At 30.4% G+C, this 24,877-nt stretch overlaps 1 protein-coding gene across 2 annotated transcripts; it reads right to left on the bottom strand.

Annotated features, from left to right (window-relative positions):
- Window positions 1-144: 144 nt before the first annotated feature.
- On the bottom strand, window positions 145-9,116 carry LOC145325166 (uncharacterized). 2 transcript variants are annotated; one of them, XM_080168027.1, is made up of 14 exons: window positions 9,008-9,116; window positions 8,672-8,733; window positions 7,890-8,041; window positions 7,520-7,586; window positions 7,312-7,359; window positions 6,263-6,429; window positions 3,245-6,142; window positions 3,071-3,133; window positions 2,699-2,782; window positions 1,765-2,337; window positions 1,640-1,702; window positions 1,481-1,545; window positions 509-581; window positions 145-295 (listed from the first exon to the last, which is right to left on the bottom strand). In XM_080168027.1, exons 1-14 carry the CDS (start codon window positions 9,090-9,092, stop codon window positions 223-225), a joined length of 4,473 nt encoding a protein of 1,490 aa, XP_080024153.1. In that variant the 5' UTR covers window positions 9,093-9,116; the 3' UTR covers window positions 145-222. The 2 variants fall into 2 exon arrangements, with proteins under 2 accessions (XP_080024153.1, XP_080024154.1); XM_080168028.1 differs by having other exon boundaries at window positions 3,245-6,139.
- Between the last annotated feature and the right edge of the window lie 15,761 nt (window positions 9,117-24,877).

Below are 24,877 nucleotides of genomic sequence, written 5' to 3'. Positions count from 1 at the left end.
TCTTTCAAGAGATAAAATAGTTTTCTGTTATTATGTTCGTCCTATAAATTCAGGTAATGTTTCCATACCAACAAAAAAAACTTTGAAGGGGTGAAAAGTTAGAATCATTACATCAGTTTGTATAAAAAGAAATATTCTGAAAAGTATGTATACTTATTTATTACATATTAGAGAATAATATCTAATCAATAATTCTACAGTTTCTATAGATATCACATTAGTTTAAACATATTCTATTAGTTTAGTTTCAAAAGTAAGAATATGAACATTTTTCTCCTCTGTTTTTGTGCCTCCCCTAAAACAAAATAATGTAAGTTATACATTTTGTTAAGATTATTACAGACAAATATGGAATAGCTTCACAGCAAAAACAATTAGAAAATTTGCTAGAAAAAACATGTCTTTGGATTGCTAGAATTTAACATAAAGGACATTATGTAAGTAGAGTTTTAAAGTAGTACACAGTTTGCTAGTAATATTCAGATTTAAACACAAAGTAATAGTTTACCTGAAATGTCTTTTATCAATTTCTGCCCATTCAAATTTCCACGAGTTTAACCTTTTCTCTTTTATTTTTCTACCTAATAAAATATGGTTGTAATTATGTAATGTATTAAAAATATTAGACATTACAATATTTAAATTTTATCAAATTTAGATTACAACAAAAAAATCAATACACAGAGACCAGTAGGTTTCGGGTAAATTTCCGCAAAGGTGTGAGTTTTAAGGCTTAAAAACAGTAGTAGAACAATAAAATTCACTAAATATTTATATTCTTTATTGAAAAGAACTGTGGGCAAAATTTTTTTTTTAAGTTAAAAAATTGTAAAAAAAAACGAAAATTCATCGAATGCTTCGCTAATGTCAAACTGACAATAAGAACAAAATTGACAATTATAAAAAAAATTATTGGAAAGAGTTTCAAAAATTAAAAATAATGCCAATTATTTCAAAGATATTAAGATTTAAAATCAGTATTTGATTTTCCATTATAATTCTTTGTATTATATGTTAAAAATAGGTTTCTGTCAGCTTGACATTTGCAATGGGTTTGACGAAAATTTCAGGTTTTTAAAAAAATTTTCAGGTATTGTTAACTTTAAAAAAAAATTGTCTATGGTTCTATTCAATAAGGAATACACATGTTTAGAGAATATTATCGTTCTATTACTGTTCTTAAGTCTTAAAACTCACACCTTTATGGAATTTGCCTACTGGTCTCTTTGTTTGGCTGTTTTTGTAATTCTTATGCTGTTTTATTTGACAAAAATTGGACTGCAATAATAAATTATCAAAAAAATCAATTTGAGGTCGATAGATGTCTAGTGTTAGTGTTATATATCATTTAAATCAAATTTCATTTTCTTCATTATATTGAACATTTTAAAAGCAGTAATTAGTTTTTTGTTGTTCCAAAAATGCCCACAAATAAAAAATCTTCTTATATTGTATGATTTTTTTTTAGAATTTTTGTTACCTTCAAAGTCCCATCTCCTAAATCTAAGCTTCTTTTTGTTGGATTCTTCTTTTTCTTTTTCAGATCTAAACAGTAAAAATGTAAAAATATCAATAAAAATAATGACAATACTAAACACTTAGAATTATGAGATAAAAAATAAAAATGAAAAAAATAAACCTGTGTGAATCATCTGTAAGAATGATAGGTATTTGAAGATAATTTTCAGTAGATTCTTTTTTTCTAATAATATAAATAAAGTTAAAATTTTAAATAAATAAATAATGGATTTGTTATAGTTTTACCTATCAATTTCAGGAAGCACCGACTTGGTCCTTCTAATCAGCTGATTTTTTACTGGCTCAAAAGTTCTAGATGATTTTGATCTTGTTGGAGGACTATTCTTTGTTGTTGTTTTCTTGTTTTTACTCTCAATATTAAAATTGATTGGAACATTTCTGACTTCTGAGCTTGATTTTTCTCTTGGTGGGGACAAAACCTGTTTAGTTTTGAATATTATTCTTGTTATAGGTCTTTCTGGACCGGGCCTTGTAATGATAATAGGCATAGATTTATTCTTTTCATCTAAATTTTTACTGGTGTCTTTACTATCTTTAATTGATATATCACTGGTATGCTTATCTTTATTTTCACTGGTATAGAAATCACTTTTAACAGGATGATGATTTTGGTACATATCAAAGTGGACAGGGGACTGGGTATTAAGTCTGTTTATTTCTTGTTGATATAAAGGAGATATGGGTCTGACATTATGTTGGGTTGATTCTTCACTTTGACCAGCAAAGTAAGTTGTATTTCTTGATGGTCTTGACTCAGGATTTTTAGTGGTGCTGTTTTCTTCCATACTTGATTTGGGTCTGAAATTGGATGACAATATACAATTTAAACACAAAAAAGGAAATGTAAACTATGACTATTGTCAAGACATTTTCACAAAAGAATAGCAGATGATAGCAGATGAGAAAACTAAGATATACATATGGAATAACAAATTAGTATTGTTAATAATCATGAAATAACTAAAATAATAACAATAAAGAAGTAAAAATAAGTTTTGTTTTAAAATTATTTATCAAAACTAATAAGAGGAGAATTCTTAAAAAACTTTTGCCCCACTAAAAATCTAGAGGGAATAATTTTGCATCACTAAAATTTTAGTGGGGCAAATTGATTTTAAAGGGGCAAAAGTTTTTTTAAGAATTCACCTCAGGTGTATACCTTGTATTATCATTAGATTTATTGTTTACAGAATAGGAAGGAGTGTGAGACCAAATTACTGAACAACTATCATCAGAACCAAAACTGAAAATAGAAAAGTGTATTTGTTTTATACTTAAACATTTTTTTAATAGTGCAGCTACACTATAACCAAGGTTGTTCTAAACTAACTGTAATTTAACATCTTTTCCAAAATTATACCAAGATTTTCTCTAGCTCATTCACTCATTCTCTTGAATTCAAACAATCACCCTTAGGTTAACTATTTTAAACAATCTAAATATTTTTGGTTTTTAAGGAATAACTTTTTTTGTATATTGTATATGAAATAAGATTTTTCTATATCACTACTGTATTATAAGGCATACTTACTTGTTAGAGCTTGCTGGATTTAAAGAAATAATGGACGTGTTTTGACTGGATGGTAATTCTGTACTCCCTAATAAAGATAATATTTTTTGAATATTTTTTTATATAAAAAGAAATATACCAAACACGCTTATAATTCTAAAAACATACAATGAATAACTTCAAATAAATAATCACTTTCCTGGTGTTTTGTTGAATCCTGAACTAGTGGAACTTGTTTTGCCATCTCTTAATTCTTTTGATATGTAAGGACTTCCACTTGTTCTGACACTTGTATTTCTCTTCACAGGTTTATTTAGAGATATATCTGATGATTCTACAGGCTTTAGACTTTGAGACAATGGAGTATATGAACTGGTTGATAGACTAAGTATTTGATCAAGTGGAACATCTGGTATATTTTCAACTTTGATTTTATTGAAAGTCCAAGGCAAGGGACTTTTTACTGGTCTTGTTTGAGTTGTACTGTTTGTTGAGTCAGGTGAACTCCAAGGAACTGGACTTCTAGATAACAAGGGACTTCTTGGGTAAGACATCCAGGGCAAGGGACTAGAATATTGTCTTGTGTCCTGGTTAGATGTTAGACATGTGCTGTGACTGTTTGTTTCTCTTTTCAATAATGTTGGACTTGAGACACAAGAATTTGGTTCCCATGGTAAAGGACTAGATACATCCGATGACTGGGAAGCTTGCCAAGAAATTTTTGTATTTGGGCAAGCAGAATTTCTTTGGATTGTTGATTTGACTTCTTTTGAAGATATTTCTGAGGTCATTTTCAAATCAGTTTGATTAGATGCTGTTGAAATTGATGACATGGAAAATGTTTCATTATTCTTGGACTTTACAAGATTGTTATATTCTGACACTAAATCATAAGATTTAGAAAATTTTGGCTCAATTCCTGAATTATCATTTGAAAAACTCTTTGGTTGAGGTACAGGACTCCAGGGTATAGGAGATCTTGATTGTGCTTCACCTGCCCAAGGCAAAGGGCTAGTTGGCGGTGATCTGTAAGTGGCTGTAACATTGATCTTCTTCAATATAGGTTTCAATGTTGAAGAGTTACTTGGCAATTGGTTAGGAATCCATGGAATTGGACTTGCTGGAGGAGATCGTAAAGAAGTGGGGACTGGTGATGTAGGATAAGCTTTATGTTTTATTGCTGTAAGTTCATTGACTTGCGATACTGTATGAGAATTAGTCTGATTCACTTCATTCATCCAAAGAATTGGACTTACAGAAGATGTGGCAGTTGATATATTAATATTATTATTTTCAGTAGTCATTAGGTTTTCATGTTTATTGGAAATATTAATTCTTGGTGATTCTAATTGTGCAGATATAGAATTTTCAGTCTCAAGTGCCTTTGATTCTTGATTATTCAATGATAACTTTTGTTTTATCTGATTGTTAGATTGGTGATTTTTATGTACTGATCGAGCCATGCTTGTTAGAGATGATTGTTTAGATTTAGAAGTTTCAGTGACTGATGATATGTTTTTATTAGAATCCTCAGTTTTGGAATATTCCTTCCCAGTGGGATTTTTTGGTAGATTGTATTCTGAAATCCATGGTATTGGAGATTCAGTTGTTGACCTGATTGGTTTTGTTAAAACATCTGATGACAAACCATTTGTATTTAATAAATTTAATTCCTCTTTCCAAGGAATTGGGCTTGCAGCTGAAGATTTGTTTGAAAATATTTTCCTTCTATCTTCTGTTCCATTAATATTTGAATTGGAGACTGATGTTCTTTGCCCACAATACTTATCATCAGTTGTCCAAGGGATAGGACTTGGGATTGGTGTTTTTAAAGATTTTGTTTCTTTCATCAAGTCAAAGGGAACAGGTGATAGTCTAACTGTCTTGTTGATTATAGATGAATTTGTAGATACTGAAGAATTGTTTAGACTATATCCATCATTATCAGTTGTCCAAGGTATAGGACTAGGGATAGGTGTTCTTGATGATGATGACAAACTAGAAGTTGCAGTTGCCTGATGATTCTTTATTGATGTTTTTAGGACCATAGGTTTACTCTCACTGTAATTGTTCCTAGATATTAATGGACTTGTAACTTGTGTTGTTGATAAGGTAGAAACATTAGAATTAGATGAAATAGATATAGAGTTAAATTCTGATGTTATTGAAGCTGAAACTTTTAAATTATTCTCCTCCAATTTCCAAGGAATTGGACTTGCAGTAGGAGTTTTCTGTGATAATGATACTTCATTCTTTTCAATATCAGTTCCTCTATTTGATCTCGACAGAGTAGGTGATTTTGGATCAACTGAAACATAACCATTACTGTGCAATTGATTATATTCATATGTTTTCCATGGAATGGGACTAGAAACTGGTGACCTCATGTAAGTTGATAAATTGGTTCTTGGAGTGTCTAAACTCACAGGTGTGTGTCTACCTGTTAGATTTGATTTGATTTCAGATAATATAGGATTTGGAGTTTTAGTCTGGGTTTCTGAGTTCCATGGGACAGGACTTGATAAAGGTGATCTTAATAGTGGGTCATTAAGAGAACTTCTTATTGGCAGAGGTGAAGATAAGGAAGGTCTAGAATTTTGAACATACAACTTTATATGGTCTAGTTGAGACATGTCAGCCTTAGAATCATGCACTGATCTTTCTGTTGTAAAAGTTGTGCTGGCTGACGATCTACTAGTAAACAAGTCTTGTTTGGCAACTTGAATATATGATTGTGAAGCTGGTGGGCTTTCAAATGTTGTAGACACACATTCTGATTGTGTTACAAAGGGTGAAGAACTTCTAAATGTGTTAAATGTGTTACTTACTGGTGGAGATATTTGATGAAGAGTATTTGCCAGTGGTGATTGAAGTAACTTTTTTCTTTGACTGTGAGGTGATAGAGCCTTTGGTAGTGTATGGGATGCATAAGAAGTGCTAATATTATGTTGTATATTATAATCATCCTTGCATTCTTCTGCTGGTATCACTGCTGACATCCTTGAAATTGGTGATGATGGTGCATATAAAAATTTAGTTGGTGAAGATATTCTTAGAATTGGTACGTTGACACAATCTAACTCTTGATGTCTACTTAAATAAAGGAAATTCTAATTAGCAAGAAATATTCAAAAATACATTTTTGGTATCACCCATTTAGAATTATATATTATATTAAATAAATAATGTTTAATAAAATTTATTCTAACCAACCTTCTGACAACTTGAGACTCTAATTCTTTGTTAACCTCTTCTATTTTATTTTCAATATCCTCCATGGGAGTGAACTGACTAAATGCCTGAGTTATAATATCTTCTGGTCTCTGAATGGATTCTCTGGGTGATTTTGATCTTGGGGGCATGCTTGAATTCTGTAGATCCTGATAGTATATTTAGTAATTGGTAATATAAATATTATAGTATGTAGATTTATAGATTATATATTCCAAATTGTAAATAATCAATATTTGTTTTGATAAATTTAATTATTTAAGCAAGGTAAAGTATGACATGTCATGTCCCCACTGGGGTTGGGCCGGATATCCGGCCATTTTCAATAATAACCGGCAATAAAATCTCTGCTATTTTAAATTTTAAATGGCTGTAATTTTCTTATTTTTGAAGCTAGAAGAACATTTTTTCTGAATGTGTTTACCTTTATGTAATTTTTTTATTAGAAATCTCAAATCATAAACTTTGGGTGCTTCACGAGTACTTGGCAGCTGCAAGCCACAAACTGGTGGTTGGCAGGTAAACGGCAATGAATTTTATGAAGTTGTAATATGTCATTAGGACATATAAACAAGCCGAAGTTTCAAATTTAAAGTCTCTAAGTCAAAAATTGAGGTCACAGGAACCGTTTAGATTTCTGGAGACCTTGAGGTTTAGGACTTGAACACCTATATTTCATATGAGGATGTACGACTATAGGATATTTTAGTAGTTGACAACATGAAATGCTTTGTTTAAGAAAAAAAATATTTTTACTTTTTACCTGAATGACCTTGCCAGGTTTGCTGGCATCCTGTGCCCGCCAGGAAGGAGGTATTAAAAATTCCAACTCTCAGTTATGTGTGATACCTCATTTCGAAAGTCACTCAGTTATATAGTTATAATAAAACAACAGTTTATGAAGAATTTTTGCTTCTTCAATCTCCGGTTTTTGGCCGGTTATCCGGCCGTATATATCACTTTCCGGATATCCGGCCCAACCTTATTTTCCATCCCTTGATTTCCTATATTATATTTTAAAATGAAATTACCAATGAATAATTTGTCTTGTGATTACTGTCAATGTGTCCATTCTCTTTCTAAATTAAAAGAGATTAAGGTACACAATTCTAATCAGAATAATTTTCGAAAAATTTTTAGTAAAACAATTTTATTTAACCCTTAGCAGTCGGGCCCCTTGCCGGTATAAAGCAAAGTTTTCTTATGTAGTATTTTTTTGCAAATTGAACTGTTTATTACCTCTTTCATAGCCTCAACTGCAGATCGTAATTTCCTTTCAACTTGTATAAAATCTCCTTTGATATCTCTAAAATAAAAGCATTTATTTAATAATTATTATAGAGAAAGTTTTACTTAGCCCTTTGTATCTATTTAATACTGTTGTGTAAGAGGAATAATTTTTAAGCCAATATACAATGTACTTGTATACAAATAATTAAGCAGGGTACTGAATACTCACAACATTTACATATTATGACACACATCAAAATTAAGTTTTAAAGCTATAGTGTTACATGTTCTGAGCAGAACATTAATTTATCATGCATTATTTTTGACACAAAATAATAGTCAAAGAAGGAAATATAAAAAACTGTAATATTTTACTTACTTTAATTTCTTAAAAATATTTTCAATAGAGCCTTTTCTAGAATCTGGCCTGAGTCTAGATTCATCTTGGAAGTCGGGAGGTCCCTTGGCAGGCTCTGGTGGTCCAAGGGGTGCTGTGGGCGGTGATGATTGTTTGGTCTCTTGTGTTTCTTCCTAGATATATTTAAAGATGAAATATTTAAAAAGCTTTAATTGGTTATTGATATATCTTTATAACATAACTGAAAGTAAACAAAAAAAAATTTAATGCTTATTTATGTTGAAATAGGTAGGAATTATGAATAAGGTGGCGATGGCTGATATATTATCTATAGTATAATATGATATTCTATAATACAAAGTCTATCTGTCTGTCTGTCCGTCTGTCCCTTAAGATCTTGGTAACCACTGAACCGATCGGATTCTACTCTTCAGGAAATATACCTACTGTTCCTGTGGTAGATTTAGGCTATTGGACACCCCCAACCTCCACAAAAACAAAAAAAATCCCCCCAAACTTTTTTTGGGGGGGTTGGCATAAGAAATTTAGTAGCTACAATTTTTTTTTTGGGGGGGGGGAGGGGGTTGAGTATGTAAAAATTTATGTAGGTACGATTTTTTTTAGTACCTAATTTTTTTTCTTTTAAAGTTTTAAGTTGAATATAATGTGGGGCGAAGCCTCTAGTATAACTATATAACACTTATGTTGAGATAACAACACAATTACTTGACAGTAATTATAATTATAATTATTTAATAATGAATTAATTCTAATTACAAAAGAAAGTATATTTTATTGTTAACCTGTTTCTTTGGCTTTGCTTTGAACTTTTTAAGTATATTCTCATCAAATTTACTTGCAACATCTGAAACAAAATAAATTGTACTTTTATCATAATTAGTATTTATATCTTAGTAAAAGATAGGTATACCCAAAGCTAATAAGTTTTCTCATAAATTGAGGTTTTGTGATTTTTTTCTTCTTATTTTAATATTTTGTTAGTCCTCAAGAATACAAAAAAGTGTACGCATTTTAAGCTATTTTCTAGGGATTGGGGACCTATCCTTACGGATAACATAAAATTTGGTAGCCCCCCCCGGCCCCCACCCTTCAAGTAAACGATTATATTTTTGCTGAACCTTGAAATCTTCTGTCCCTAGCAGCAAACAATCTGTCCACCTCCCTCTCTTGCAAACCTTTCACTTGAGATCGGTAGAATGTCATTTTTTACTCATTTTTATCTGAAATTAATGTAGGACTATGTCACTTTAATATAACTAGCGGGTACGCCCCCTTAGAGGCCTCTAGGGGCACTTGACGAGGAGATATTTTTTCTAGGGAAAATTTCTCTTGGGAGGGTGGTGGTACCCTCCCCCAAAATAGTTCTAAACCTTCCCGGGACCTAAGAGAAGCTACCCTGTTAAGGAGAACCCAATCAGTTCAGCGTTTAGCGCGATCATTCGGTACAAACAGACAAACACACATCCTGTTACTCTATTATAAGGATTTTCACCTCACTTTGCTAGTGTCTTTTTAAAGATATTATTTTATTCTTTACTAGTTACTTCGTCCCTATAGCCTTAAGGGGAGAGCGAGGGGGGGGGGGGGGGGTCAGCAAAAACCTTCCCAAGACATTTTAGCTTCAGACACAAAACAACTTACTACTTTATTTTAGTGAATTGACAAACACTACCTATAGTAAATTAGTAAGCTATACTCTTTTAGTTTCTTCTTATAACAACTTTTCCTTTATTTATCAAAATTAATACTATGGGGGAAAAGACAAATTCTAATCTTTAAGTGACTATACATTACTTAAATGTTAAGGCAAAAAGTAAGAAATTTTAAGTGTTTTGTAAATCATTACTCATGTGATCTGTGCAAAAATTATTCGCCTGTAGTGATGCATAGTTTTCTCTCTGTATGCCAACATAAATAATGAAGGCTTGTTGCTGCTGCATTTTTCTTTTAACTTTTTATGTCTGTCTGTTTATTATGTAATTAGGACAAAAAAATAGTTTTTTTTTTAACTCGAAACAATACCTAAATAATTTAACTATTTATTTACTGTATGTATTAAGGGGTTTATTTTTTTATACTTTTATGCTATTAAATAGGACTTGAGATGGTTTTAGGCTTTTTTCACTTCGAATACAAAGCACTTAGATGCTAGTGGCGCATCCACAATCTAAAAATAAATATTTGTAATTGATTACAATCATTATAATTAGATAATTTTTGAGACGTGATTTGAAATGCTTAAAAAATTTTAATTAGGATCTAAAAATGTTTAGTTTGTGTGACGTCATACATGCTAATGTGTTTTCTCTCACAAGTGTGTTCTGTCTTTCAAGCACCATGCAAGTAATTATTGAAAGCGAAGCTTTTCTACAATTATGGTAAGTCTGTACGTCTGTCCGTGCGCCGCGCCGTAAATCTAAGGAAAGTTAATTTATTTATAAAAGTTATATATGATAATAGTTATTTCTCGTATCGTATTATTAACGGCTTTCCGCGGATATAGAATGTACAATTATAAAATTAAAACTAGTTTCTTTAGCCCCGTGGTGCCGAAGGCACCGGCTAAAAAAACTAGTTTTAATCTTATGATTGTACATTTCTATATTCGTAGAAAACTGGATATAATACGATGCTAGACATAGTTTTTTCGTATTCATGAGAACCGGTTCCTATCCACCGGATTCAAATGAATACGAGAAAACAATTCTTTAATCATTCTCAAAAGGTCAGTGTAACTGATTGATTTTCTATTTTCAAATTTATTTATAATCGTTTGTTAGTAAGGTGTTTCCTAGAACGATTAGTGGTAAATCTTCAGCTTTGAATGTGGTGATCCTTGTTATCAATGAAATGTATTCTATAATGCTAGAATAATATTAGCTAAACAATGTTTTCTTTCTTCATATTCATGACATTATGTTTAGTTTAAATGGCAAATCAAAACAAGACTGCATACGGTTTGGGGATAAACAATAACAATTTAAAGACTTAATTATGAATTATTAATTTAACAGTTAACTATTTTTCTTAAAAACTACTTTAAAAAAATTATACATATTTTGATTTAGTTCATAAAAATAAATGCCTCAAATAACTTCTACATTCTAAAAAGGTAAAACAGCTCTCCATGTAAATCATAATTAGAAAGGAAACTAAGAAGAAAACGTCCTTGAGTTGCAAAGCTTCAAAGTTTCAATAGAAAAAGAGTCATGGAGATCCACAATAAAGCTAATAATAACAGGCAAGATGTTCCACTGTAATGGTTCTTCTTTACAGTAAAGTTTCTTATTTCTCAAGGGAAGGTTTATAACTATTTTTGGGGGAGATATTACCCCAGCCTCCTAAAAAAATTGCCCCTAGAATGTGTCTGCCAATTATTCGGCAAGTTTAAGATTTTAGCTAATAAGAGAACACCTATTACCATTTTCAAAAGTTTTTTTAACTAAATAAAGGTCAAAGGATGTCGGATGTAAGAACGGACAGACATTGTCATTTATAAGATAGCCTGGCTTTTAAAAAATAGTGAAGCTAGTAAAAGTGGCTGACTCTGATTATGACGTTAAAAAAAATTAGCCAATGAGAGCCCAGTATACACTGTAATTGACCAATGGTAAAATTTATAGTGGCCTCTTATTGGTTCAATTTTTTGACGTCATAATCAGAGTCAGCCACTTTTACTAGCTTCAAAATAGTTTTCTTTGAATTAAGAAAATGTCTTGATAAATATTTTGAATAATAGATTATTTTTGTGTGAAACACTTCTTTTTGGAAAAAGAAACAAAATATTTGAACGCAGCTTTCTGTGAAGGATAGTTTGAACTGTCTATACATAATATATTCTACAATTTGTAAATTAGAATATTAACATAAATGATCAACTTTTTGTACAGATTTATAATATCATCCCATTTTAAGATAGCATAAGCAACTAGACGACTGACAAAAAAAGTTTAAAACTAGATACCTTTTCGTTTTATGAATCGTCACTAAAAAGATTAGGCATCCAATAAAAAAAAAGAAACAAATAATTTTTTCCTTATAGAATCCGTGTTTACCCAAGCATTGCCGGCAGACCAACAGACAACATGGGTATTAAGGAGAAAGCATTTAATTTAAGGAAATATTTACAATAAACTCAAAAAGAAATGAGGGTAGATAAAGTTTATGAGGTAAAACATTGTTGAAATATGTTGCCACCTATTTAAAGTAAGATTGTCTTTCAGCGTTACCCAATACCTATCTTTTGTTATTATCAGCCATTTATTCAAAACAAGGAAAAACATCACCATTAAATGTATAAAGCGTAGTAATTAAAAAAAAATTTAACAGAAAAACTAACTGGTTAAAAAAATCTAGTAAATGATTCAAAAGTTTATATGCACATATTTGAAGACCTATATTTAAATTAGAAATTAGATGTACACATAAAAATCTACAATAGATTAATTGCAATGTTTATAAAGATACAAAGTTAAATACCATGTATATATTTCCTAAACGCACGGTTTTAAGTTATACATAGAAGTTTTGCAACCATCAAGATTACGGTTCCACTCAGGGATTTTATGGGATAAGACAATGAACGATAATTTGATAATCTTCCTGAATGATTACTATCTGTATATTAAAAAATGCTGTTTAAAAAGTTTGAACACTACTAGTTTGGAACCATTAAATCAAAATATAATAAAAAGAATTCCAAGTTTTGATCGAGAAAACGTGATTATGAAACTTTTAGTATCAGTCCAATGTCCCTCACTCCCTGAGAATCTGCTACATTATGAAATATTTACTCTGGAAAATATTCAGTGACTGCTTTTGACGTTTTATGTTGTACGTTGATGAGCAATTTGCATTTTTCAAAAGTTGTTAAAAGCACAACAAATTCTCTTTTGTTGGATAAAAATTTAAACTGTTCACTTAAGTTGAGCAAATTTATATTGTAACTGTTGCAAATAGAGTATAGGACAAATTTTACACAGCTATAGTAATGTATTCTATACATCTTAAATAAAAACAATTCTTTTCAAAGAAAGCTAATTTAACAAAGGTTGTAGAGAAAAGTAGGTTTTATCAACAAAAAAATAACTTAATATTAGTAATGAACCTTTATAAAGCAAAACTTACCTGCCCAAACCAATACAACCTACACCCAACTTTACTCTACACCCTTATAATACATACCTCTAAAACAGCAAAGGTTGGTTTCAAGTGAAAAGTAATACTTCCTTTAAATCTAAGAGGGATTTAATTTATTAATTTATTTCACTTTCGAAAATGTTCATTTATCTTGGAGGATGTGTTCACCCCTTGACGGTAATATAGTGTGGTATCCGCCTTGGTTAAATGGCAGACACCCGAGTTCAAATGACTACGGCAGTGCGAACAGACGTGGACACATATATTATAGAGAAGCTACGCTTCTCTAGCAATCACTAAATAATAAACAGAGTCTATTCAGGTGTTACTTTATTCAGGGTCTAAGGTTTACTAAAGATGTACAACATAATATAAATACATATGGATTAGGAATAGAGATAGTTAAAGGTAAATCATACAAGTAAAACATAGATAGTTGCAATGGTTAGGTAGATGGCTATCCCTGTCCGGGGGAGGCAGGATAGCCCATGGAACAGCACAATAGGTAGATAAGAATAGAGGGGTTGAGTGGTAGGTCTGGGTACTAAAAGGGAAGGTTTGATGATTACTGTGACAACAACAGTCTGTGTGGGTGGTGAATCTATCGGGTGAAGGAAGGCTTAGAACCTTTATCCTCAGGGCTGAGGTGGTGCTGATAACTTGGTGGTTGAAGGGGAAGGTTCCGGTGCTTAAGAAGGGAGAGGGAGGGGTCACACCCCTCCCTCCACTTGCAGGACAACTGAGAGATGAGATCAATACCGTTATCTAACATATTTGCAGGTGGCTTTACAATTGTAGAATAACAGGATTAGCTGGGTGCGTAGCATCACTATAATATCTTGGTTTCCTCATGGCCCAGAGTTGCCGAATACCACAATAGCACCCATACTATTCACTGTATTACACCCCCAAACATCACATCCTCGATTTAGGTTTAAGGAAATGTCAAAAACCTTAGAACGCCACTGTGTTATTTATCAAGGGGGCTGGGTGCAATTTAGTTTTATTCAAAAATCTCAAAACATGAAAGTTAATACTTGAAAGGTATTCTGCTGGTATTCAAAAGAATATTATATATATATTAGGGATTGCTTGTTTGGAAGATACTTAAATCTTGAATCCTTTTTCCAACTACCAAAGGAAGATTATATATACGATTGAAAGGGATGAATAGATGTTTATTTTATGTCCAATTGTCCTATCCCTGTACCCGTGATATGTACGGTCCTGTTGTAAATAATTTCTTGTTTGCAAATCTACTTACAATAAATCAGGGTTGAGAGAATATGTATTCTTGGTTGTAACTGTTTTCACACTTATATAATTAAAAGGAAAATATGAAAAGCTACGCTATAAAGGAGAATCATATTAGTCAAGCCCTTAGCGAGATCCTTCGTTACAAACATACAGACAATTAAACTTGCAGTTTCCAATGTTTTGCACCAATATTTCGATTTTATAGACAGTGTAATTTTGTATATCATCATCAGGTATGCGCATCAATATATCATTGAGGCCATTGTCCTATCCCTTAAGATCCTTGACTGCAAGGTCATCAACTTAATATTATTTATGCAACAAAACGTACCACCTTAAAAACTTTTAATTCTGTGGATTTGTCAATAACCTAACATACTTATCCTTTCCTCCGTGACATTGTTTAAGCTTCACACAGCAGAAAATTAAAAAATTGCAAGTTTCGTCACTTGAGATTCTAATTTTTCCAGGGACTAAATTAATCAAAATATTTTAATTAGATCTCCGTGATTTTTCAAAGCTTTATTTTCTAAAATAAATAAGATTTATCTGTAAGTTATAAACAAGGACATGGCATACAACTAATTTTGTCTATATATGTAGCACTTCAATAATGCAAGGCATTATCAGTATATGACAACATTATTTTTATTGAAATTTATATTTAAAAACAAGACTTTATTGGTCAGACAGACTAACATATGACTTTGTAATATTAGAAAAGCTGCACTACTAATTACTTGCATGAATCTATACAAACAGAATACATAGGTTGCTTTAAAAGTATTTCATTTAGTTTTTTTTATTATTAAGCTTCTAATTTTGTTGATAGAATAAAAGTTAAAAATGTTTAAATTGTTTTTAGTAAATTTAGTAAAATTTGGTCAAAAATATCAATTATTAGTTATTTCAAATTTTTTTTCAAACATTTTTTTTTGCCCATTAGCAAAAAAATATGAAAAGAAAACTGCATTTTCTACAACTTAGTTTCTAATGTTTTTCTATAAATCAGCCGTTTTTTTCCCTATTCCCCCACTACGGGCTAAAATGCTAACAATTTTACTTTTAGAAGGGATTAATAGGCTAATAAATCTGTTATATAATCGAGTTTAATTTCATTCTTAAAGTTAAGTTTGATGTAAAAGTAGAAAGTTAAAACAAATAAAGGTTTGTAGTCTTTAAAATTAATTTTGCAACCCTTTTCAATTGCTAAATCATTCATCCAAAGATATTAAAAAAAATATCTTTTAAAAAGGTAAGCAGTACAAGGGGAGCAAGAGGGCAGAAAAATAGCTACTCTTTAGTTTTAATCAAATTGGTTCATTAGATTTTTTAACGCATCTACTTTGGATTTTTTTTGTCAAAGACCAAATTGCTGCAAAATTGTGTCAAAAATCATCCATGTGACGTCATAAAAATAAGGCAATATCCATCTCTTTTTTAAGGGTTTTCTTTCTCGCTTCTCCTCTAATCTTCCACGTTTTAATAACGTCACATAGATCATTTTTGACACAATTTTGCAGCAATTTGGTCTTTGTCGATTTTTTTTTGTAAACAGTAGATATAGTAGACATTAGTTTTTCTGATAATTGTAGCTAAAGTTTTACTACGTTTAAGATATTTTTTTTCTGGCTGATCTTTTTGTTTTAAAATGATATATTTCAACTTTTGGAGAAAATATCATACATATTAAAATAAAAATCATGAACATTCTACATAAACATAAAATTACTGTGCAATAATTAATAGCTATTTAATACAACACCAAATATTAAATAGCTAAGGGGTTAGTAACGCCGAGAAGTTATACATACGTGTTAAAAGTTAATGATATATGTCAATTAATAACGTTCTCATTGTCTATATATAGATACTCACAGTGGACAAAACTGTGGACACAATGTTATAATATAGTTAAAAACATGATAGCACATATAATGCAAATAGTTAGAAACAGGTGAATAATATAAACACAACAATAATGATAAAACATCAATAATATTCAACTGTTAGGAGTGTTACATAGATTGATAATAATTAGATACACAGATATCTCTATACTTTGCAGTTTGTTACAGTTTCTACTCAATATCTTAGATAAATTGTCACTAAATTGAAACATTGATGAAGATGTATAAACCATTGCTTTGCTATTGTTTCTATTTACAGTTTGTACAATGCTGTTTTCATCTGTCATACTATTTTGGCGGAAAATTTAAATTGAAGATGCCAGAAACGATAACATGTCGTCTGCAGCCCGACGCAATACATCCAATAAAGGATGCCTTTTACTCATTTTAATTAATGGCAGACACCAATAGCCTGAGTAGTAGCCAGAGGATAAATAATGAGTAGCATCCAACAAATCTGTATCCTCATCATAATTTGTTTAGTTCCTAGAAATTCCCATTGTGAATGTTTGGGGTGTTGTACAGCGCAGCGGTTAGCTTGGGTCACCTTGTATCTTGGGGATGAAAGGAGGCAGGGGGATGATAATATCATCTTACAAACAAGCTTTATTTGAAGGAATTTTTTTTTGCAGGCCAAAAAAAGGTGGCTTCACTGTTTTTGTTGTATATTGCAGATTTTTTTTTGTTTGATGGTAAATGTTCACAACACACGAATTGGTTTGGGTACCCATACATTTTCAACCCATGTTTGCACTAAGCTGACTGTAAGGGTAAGATTGAAAAAAAAATCAATCTTCACAGGAAACACATGAAGACGTCTGCTCGCCTCCGTTGTCTGTGTGCTACTCTTCTGGCTGATCTTATTACCTCTTTTATAAATGCTATAGTTATTGTTCATATTTTTTCTTTTTTAGATTTAAATATCACTTATTTTAAATTGAAATAAAGATATTTTATCCAGTTTTGGTTCAATGTTTTTCGTTTTTGGGGTCAGGATTAAATGGATAGGTAAAGAAAAGTTTACTAAATTTTCCTATGATCATTTATGATAATAAAAGGCATATTATTGTTTCATTGACATCGAGGGAGGATTACTTTGTTATCAATTATTCTATCCCTAATTCCTGAATTTTGGGGCAAATGTTTGGTGCATATTTGTTTGACAGCTTAGCCCTAGCACACACAGTTATATTTACCTTTTTTTGGAAATTTATTAACTTTAATTACATCTAATTAAACTGATATATTTAGTAGCGCAACTGTTTTCTTACTAGAGCATGTGTGTCTGTTCATTTAGCTGTTTATAGAGTTTATACACAAACAATTACCAAAGCGATTAGGAATAATCCTGTGTTTATTACGAAATTTTAGATGATACTTTTAAATGTTGAATATTAAAGGCGTTGTTACTTTACAGTACACTTGTCATTGTTCGTAGGTCTGTATGATTTGTTGTGCTTGGCTTTTGGTTGTTGTAATCCGCAATTGTTAAAAGCGAAGCTTTTTTATAATTAGGGTCGGTCCGTCCGTACGTCTGGAACAAATAGCTTTTTTTCGTTAATTTTGGCATTTTAGAATTGTCCTATCGATTTCAAACTTTGCATGGTGATTCCTGTAGTAGTTTGGTACGATTTAGAAAGCGTAGCAACTCTATAATCGTTACCAGAATGTCCGTACGTACATTTTAAACATGTCGATTTTTAACTTTTTTAGCAACAAATTTGTATGTGATAGAATTATCCGACTGATTTGATTTTTGGAATACTGATTCCTAGGACAACAAAGTACAACGTTATAATCGGAGCATCTCTATAAACAAGTTCTAAAAACGTAAGTATGTCCTTAAATATTATCCTGTATTTAAGCAGTTTTCAACAAATTTAATTAAAATTTGAATTCGACATTTATACATTTAGGTTCTGACTATTCAGTTCTGACACACTACAAGTATTAATGTTCGTTTTTCCTGCCGTTTCAGAGCTTCGCTTTTATGGATGTTGTCATCCTTGTTAGTTAACATTTAAAGAAGAAGGAGTAAAAGATGTAATCCACGAAAACGAAAAAGTAGAACATTGACGAATTGAATCTTTGGATATCTATGTTTCTAGCCCTAGCCCTTTACCCTTACTTAACCTAATCTAACCTAAATTACAACCCATTGTTTTAATCTATTTTTATTTTAAGTGAATTTCTCGAATAAGAAATTTTAAACTATTTTACAAGATAGAATAAATTAATAATGTTTGACAAAACTTGAAAGACAAAAAGTGAAAATCATTAATATCCATCTAGTTCTTTGCGTCTACTCTTTTAACAAGGATGACAACATCCGTAAATGGAAAGCAGCACAATTAATTTTAAAGATGAGTTCAGATATTGTTTTATTAATATCTTTTGCGTTTATTAGTACAAAGAAAGGAAACTATTTTAAAATAGCTTCGAGGGTCTCTCTATTCGAAGAATTAAGAAATAGCTAGAAACAATCGCAAGACTTAAATCTAAGAGCAAAATAGCCTAAAACCTTTCCAGGACTTATTCTTAAAAGGAGAACTCAGTCGGTTTAGTGGTTTTACAAATCTTCAACTTCAGAGAAAAAAAACTTTAATTGAATATAGTAACCAAACTTATAAAATTAACCTTTAAAGTAAAGTAATAGATTTGATACACTTAAAAATATATATTGCAAAGAATTTTTTCATTGAAATAAGAAAAACGAACAGTGAAAATTTTAGAGCAAATATGCAATAAAATGTTATTAAAAAGAACAATATGATATGGATGACTAGAATATAATTTGAGAAAAATTAGTGCAACACACAGCTATAATAACAAACCTTACGGTCAATTGAGCTAGCCATGTGGGGCTCATACACACACACATAGGTCACTAGTTAAATTGAAATATGATAACTTTATGTATATGTATATTAGAGCATAGTATTAAAAGGTACTAGACCGTTTATTAATGCGGTAATTTGATCTGGAAATGTCCTTTGATATAAGCTCACGGTGAATCACGGTGCTAACTAAGATGCACAAAAGAAAAACAGACTGAATATATTAAAGTATGACTTTTAGAAATGTAAATAGTGTGTGTGTGTGTTTGTGTTCTTTAGGCCAAGCTTTCCACGCTAAAACTTTGCATTTTGGAGTCTTGCCTCCCCATTTTTGTTGACGTATAAGCCCTTACAGATTGTCCAGTCCCCCTCCAGCCTCTATAGTATATAAACTCTACCCTCTAAAAGTTCAATCCTTTTAAGTTGCAAAGCTACTCTTTAAATGAAAATGTTCATCAATTTGTATGCTTAGCAAAAATAACGTTATTTTTATAAAGATTCCCTGTATCAATGACCATCCAGTATATAATTCACTTTGTCCACCACGTCAGTCCATCGGTAATGTTCTAGGAAATGTGTGATTTACTTAGCTGCAATTGATTTTTTTAAGGAATTCCTAAAAATATAGAGCTGCTACTATAAAATTTAGGGGTCTGTCAACCCATCAGCAATGCAATAAATATGCTTCGCTTATCGAGAATGTTGTCATCCTTGTTTTATTCCTCATCACGTGTGATTTTGAGGGTTGATATCTTATCCTGTGGCTAATAATGCCCTTTTAAAGCCTTGTTAGACATATTTACATTAAACTACTATTTAAAATATTTTTTTTCGTACCTAACAAGGACAATTTTTTTGCACATCATCGCAAACATACATTTAATTAGAGAAAAAAGAACAGTAAACTGTAGCATGTAAGAAAATCATTAATTTATTTATATTTTTTTATTTGCACCTAATGATAGCATTTTAGCTGTAAGCAAGATTGCCTGAAAAATGAGCGCAAAAGAATCTGCGTAAGGTAAAAGTAGTTTAAATACTGTATTCCTTATAGGATATGAATAACCGTATAATTATAGTCAAACTTACTGACAAGCAATCATTATATACAAGTAATAGATTGTCCGTCTGTCTGTTTATGTGTAAAGAAGGATCTCTATATCCGCTAAACCTATATTATTCTCATTTACAGTGTAGCTCCTTATAGTTCCTAAAAAGGTTTAAACCTATTTTGGGGGAGGATACAAACACCTTCCCAAGATAAATCACTCCTAGAAAAAGTGACCCCTGGCCCTGCCCATTTTTTTTTTACTTTTCTTTATAAATTTAAAATTGGGAAATTGTCTAAACTTCCCCCCTAGAGGAGCCCTAAGGGCGTATCCGCTAGTAAATGCAAACAGCTGCGCTAAAAATTACATCTGATTAGAGCAAGACAAGATTTAAAACTATCATATGTCGTAATCGTCTTTTCAGACTTGAGTGTATACATATTTGAGCAAAAAAACTAGTTGGATAATTCTTTTCTCACTTGAATTTTTTTAGATTGGAATTTGAAAACTAGTAATCGATATATAACTACGTGGATGTTACACAAGATTTTTAAATACCCTATTTAAGTGATTCTCGCAGCTAGCTTAAATAAAGATACCCTCCGTCCACTTCCTTCACCCGATCCCTTTCCCTCCTACTGGATGAACACAATTACCAATAAATGATAATATTAGCAATCTAACTTGACGACAAAATTTCCCCTGTCAATATATCCAGGTATTATATATCCATTAAACTAGTGTATCACGGAAAGTGTGTAATTCTCGCTATTTCTAATAGCTATAGTCATAAATAAAAAAGGTATTTTTGTTAGGCGCGTACACAGATATTTACAAGGAGGGTTAAGAAGAGGGAAGTTTCTTGAAAGTTATGGTTAAAGATTCTTTCATAAGGAAAAAGGATAAGAGGATGAATACTCACCCCTTTTTCATGGTAAAATACTACTTCTCCATCCCTAAATTTAAAAGCAGACGAAAATCAAAAACCGCCCAGGGCTTTTTGTAAGTCAATCATAAATAATAATGTGAATAAAAAAAAAGCGATATTTAGCAAACAGCCGTGGGCGGTGAGAATCAGCTGAATGTTCATTATGAAAAAAATTTCCCCCTTTTTAGAAATAGAAGGATTCATCTTTCATGAACAAATTTTTTTAAATAAAAATAAAATTCTATGTAATTTTTTATTAAAACATTAAAACGAAAATATCTAATCTAATATTCTTGCTCTAAATATGGAAATAGTAAAAAGTAAAAAAATATTTTTTTAATAATTTTTAATCCTCCCATTTGAAAAGTAGTGGAATAGCAATAAATTTTAGCGCGGCAACAGCGCTGAGTAGGCCTCTAGGCCCACTGCCTATTTTCATCTTCTAGTTGCTTCGATTCCTCTCTTTTATTTTTTTCTCTATGGATTCTTTTGACTTTTTAAATTATACATAAAAACAGTATGCAGCTTTTTATAACAATAGATTTTTACATAACTCCTGGCGGCCACAGATGCACAAATCCACAAAGCAACTTGATTAATTTTTTGGGCAATAAAAACATAATTTAAGTACTTTTTAAATTGTTAGAACTAAAAACATATTAATTTACGTTTAGATTTAAGGCCAAAATAATGAGTAAGGTTTTTACTTAATTTCTGACCGAAGTTTCTAATGTGTTGTAGATCTGGGTTGAAAAATGAAGTCGTTTCTTTAACTGAGAAATCTTATGAATTTAGAATTTGCATCCTATTATTTTCTCCTTTATCTCTTCTGTAGGTTTTTGCAGAATCATTTTCCAATAATGTTAATAAATGCTATGTTAGGTGGGAACATTTCATGGACCTAATTTAATAGTTTGAACTTAAACGGGGGTGAAGAAAACAGGGGTTGTCTGCAGATGGTACAAGAAATTGATTTAAATCTTCCCCAGAAAAGGTACACCAAAATAAGGTCAGATAAAAGTTCTGGGATGGTTAAAAAATAAAACATTTATTGTGTTTTTATCCTTATAGTGATAATGAAAGTTAAATCTTTTTAAAAAATGGATAACATGTTTCAAAGAATATGGGGATTTTGTAATTCTTGTAAAAATAAATATAAAAAAACAACACAATTGTGTTAATTCTAAATACTATGCAAATATAAGAGAAAAAGTATATTTTTCCTCCCTCCGCAAATGTTCAAGCTTTTATTTTTTTTATGGATTAAAAGCCAAGACTACAGTTTACAGCAACAATCCATCAAAGTTTTAGCTGCAGTTAGCAGAGAATAGAAAATATGCTTTTAAACCATGAAATTTATAAGAGTCAATCATATTTAAGTACTCTTTTTTACAAATTTATATAAAAAATGTTTTAAAATGATCTTAAGAGTAACATAGCTCTAAAAAAGCATTTAGTTATTTACACCTGAGTATAAAAATACTTGTTGTTGCATAAGCTGTAAAACTATGCACTGATATACAACTTTTTAATTCGCAATTTATGTTCTATAATTTTTATGTATTTGAGCTTGTATTTGGCGTAACAAAATCGTGAATTAACAATTTGGGGGAATATAACCCCCTTTACAGTCCCACTAGGGTGTAATACTAAGGACTTATTACTAATTTACTTGTACACCAATTAAAGCTTTCCTTGTTCCTTTTTATTTTTCATGAAATTTCATTGTTTTGATTTTCAAAGTCCTGGTTTTTCTTTTTGCATGTGTGTTTGTGTATTTTAGAGGACATTGGGTAATTTTAGATTAATACTAAATACCTTTAACTGTTTAGGCAACGAAACCTACTTTATAATTGTAGAAATTCAATTAAAGAATGCTATTGCCCCTAGCCTCAAATTTATCAACTGTAGTATTTTTCAAGGAAGCTTTTTATTCAATTTTAGCATATCTTATGTAATTGTCCTATTGCATTATTTTAACAACCCCTAGTTATGATGTAGCAGCTCTATTAAATAAGTAACAAAAAAACATTTTAGTTTTATTACAATAAAAACTATGAAAATACAAAAATATATATTTTTCTATCAATTGTCATTAAGTCTTTTCGTTCACAAAAATTACATTATATTTTATTGGTTACTTTTGATTACTTTATTAGAAGTTTACAAATTTAAAGTAACTAGGAAAAAACTGTACGATTAAAATTTCTATAAAGCATAGTTTTTAGTCCATAAAAAACACCTAGTTCATGATTTTGTAGTAGATAAAATATAAAAGTACATTGATTAGTTTATGTGTAAAGCTATTCTAATGGAGGTAAGTAGTTTGTGAATTTTTTACCATTACACATAAGGAAAAAGGATAAGAGGATGAATACTCACCCCAATTTCATTGTAAAATATTACTTCCCCCCTACTAAAATAATTTGTCTTCTATTTATCTAAACCGTCCGCGGCTTTTTGCATCTTAATCATAACCTATTCTATATATGTAAAAAAAAAATAAAAAAAATTTTATCTTATTAATTATTATTATTTTTCTGTAATTTATTATGTTTTAAAAAAAATTAAAGAAAATATTTAAAATACAATTTGATTTAGAATCTTAAAAAACAAACAGCCGTGGACGGTCTTAGTGCAGCAGAAAAGTATGTTTCACCTAGTTTAAAAATAGGAGGGTTCACCTTTTATGATCAAAATTTTTTTTTCTTTCAAATTAGCCTAAATGTAATATTTAAATCTAATTAACATGATAAAACTTTTAAATGTTTACTAATAAAAAATTAATAGTTTAGCTCTCAGCCACCAGGTTCGCTAGTTGTCTACTTCAAAGACATACATTAAAACTAAGGCTAAATATTAAATAAAAAATTTCATAACTGAATAATCTAAATAAGTGAATAATCTGTAATGCTATCTATGTTCTTTCTCAGACAATACTTGTTTTTACAATATTTTTAACATTTTCAAGTGATGTTATTTACCCCTCAGGGTTTGGCCCTTTAGTGACAAAAATCCAAAACAAGAAAAATACAGGCAAAATAAAAATTGATGAACGCTTTGATATTTTAGTTCTATATCCAAAGCTAGATGGCACTGAAAAACTGATTATTATAATTTACAATCAAATGTTTATATTAAATTTGTAAAAACGTTTATTTATTAAAAAATATAAATTAGATAGACTGCAATATAAATCTTATAAGCTAATAATGAGTGTTATGATTAAAGTCAGTAGCAAAGTCATGAAAAATTAATAATGATAATTTTATATTCTTTCATTAGGTTTCATCAGAATGGATGATAATTCAAAATATTTCTATATCATCCTATATAAATTAGATTTATGCTTCAAACAGCAACTATAATTGTCTTGAAATTATATTTAATTTTAAGATATTCCCATTTTGAAAAGTGGTGGAATAACATTAAAAATTCAGCGCGGCAATTGCTCAATATAGGCCTCTAGGCCCACTGCCTATTTTAGTCCTTCAAATACCTCGATTTCTCTCTTTTATTATTTTCTCTATGCCATTACATAATCATGAACTGGATGCAATATGACAATGATTAAAACCTTAAATATAAAAAATGTTAACCTATTTTTTGACATTGTCGTTTTCAATTTAAATAACAATATGATTATCTAAAAGGGGTAGTTGCACGAAATGCATTTACACTTGAATTTTGTGAACTGCATATTTTTTCCTGTTCAATGGTTTAAACTGTATTATAGGTCATAAATTTGAAATAATTTCAATTTTCTACTATATGGTTTTTGAAAATATCAAGACTTGAAAATCGCATTCTCGCGATATTTATTGTAAATGTAATACAAAATTATTATTTTTAATGGTTTATTTGTTAC

The sequence above is a fragment of the Acartia tonsa genome, chromosome 7 (assembly GCF_053477335.1).
Source record: "Acartia tonsa isolate MP-2025a chromosome 7, ASM5347733v1, whole genome shotgun sequence".
Taxonomy (NCBI): Eukaryota; Metazoa; Arthropoda; class Copepoda; order Calanoida; family Acartiidae; genus Acartia; species Acartia tonsa.
Note: the sequence above shows the minus strand (reverse complement) of the source record. Positions and strands in the feature narration are given on the sequence as shown.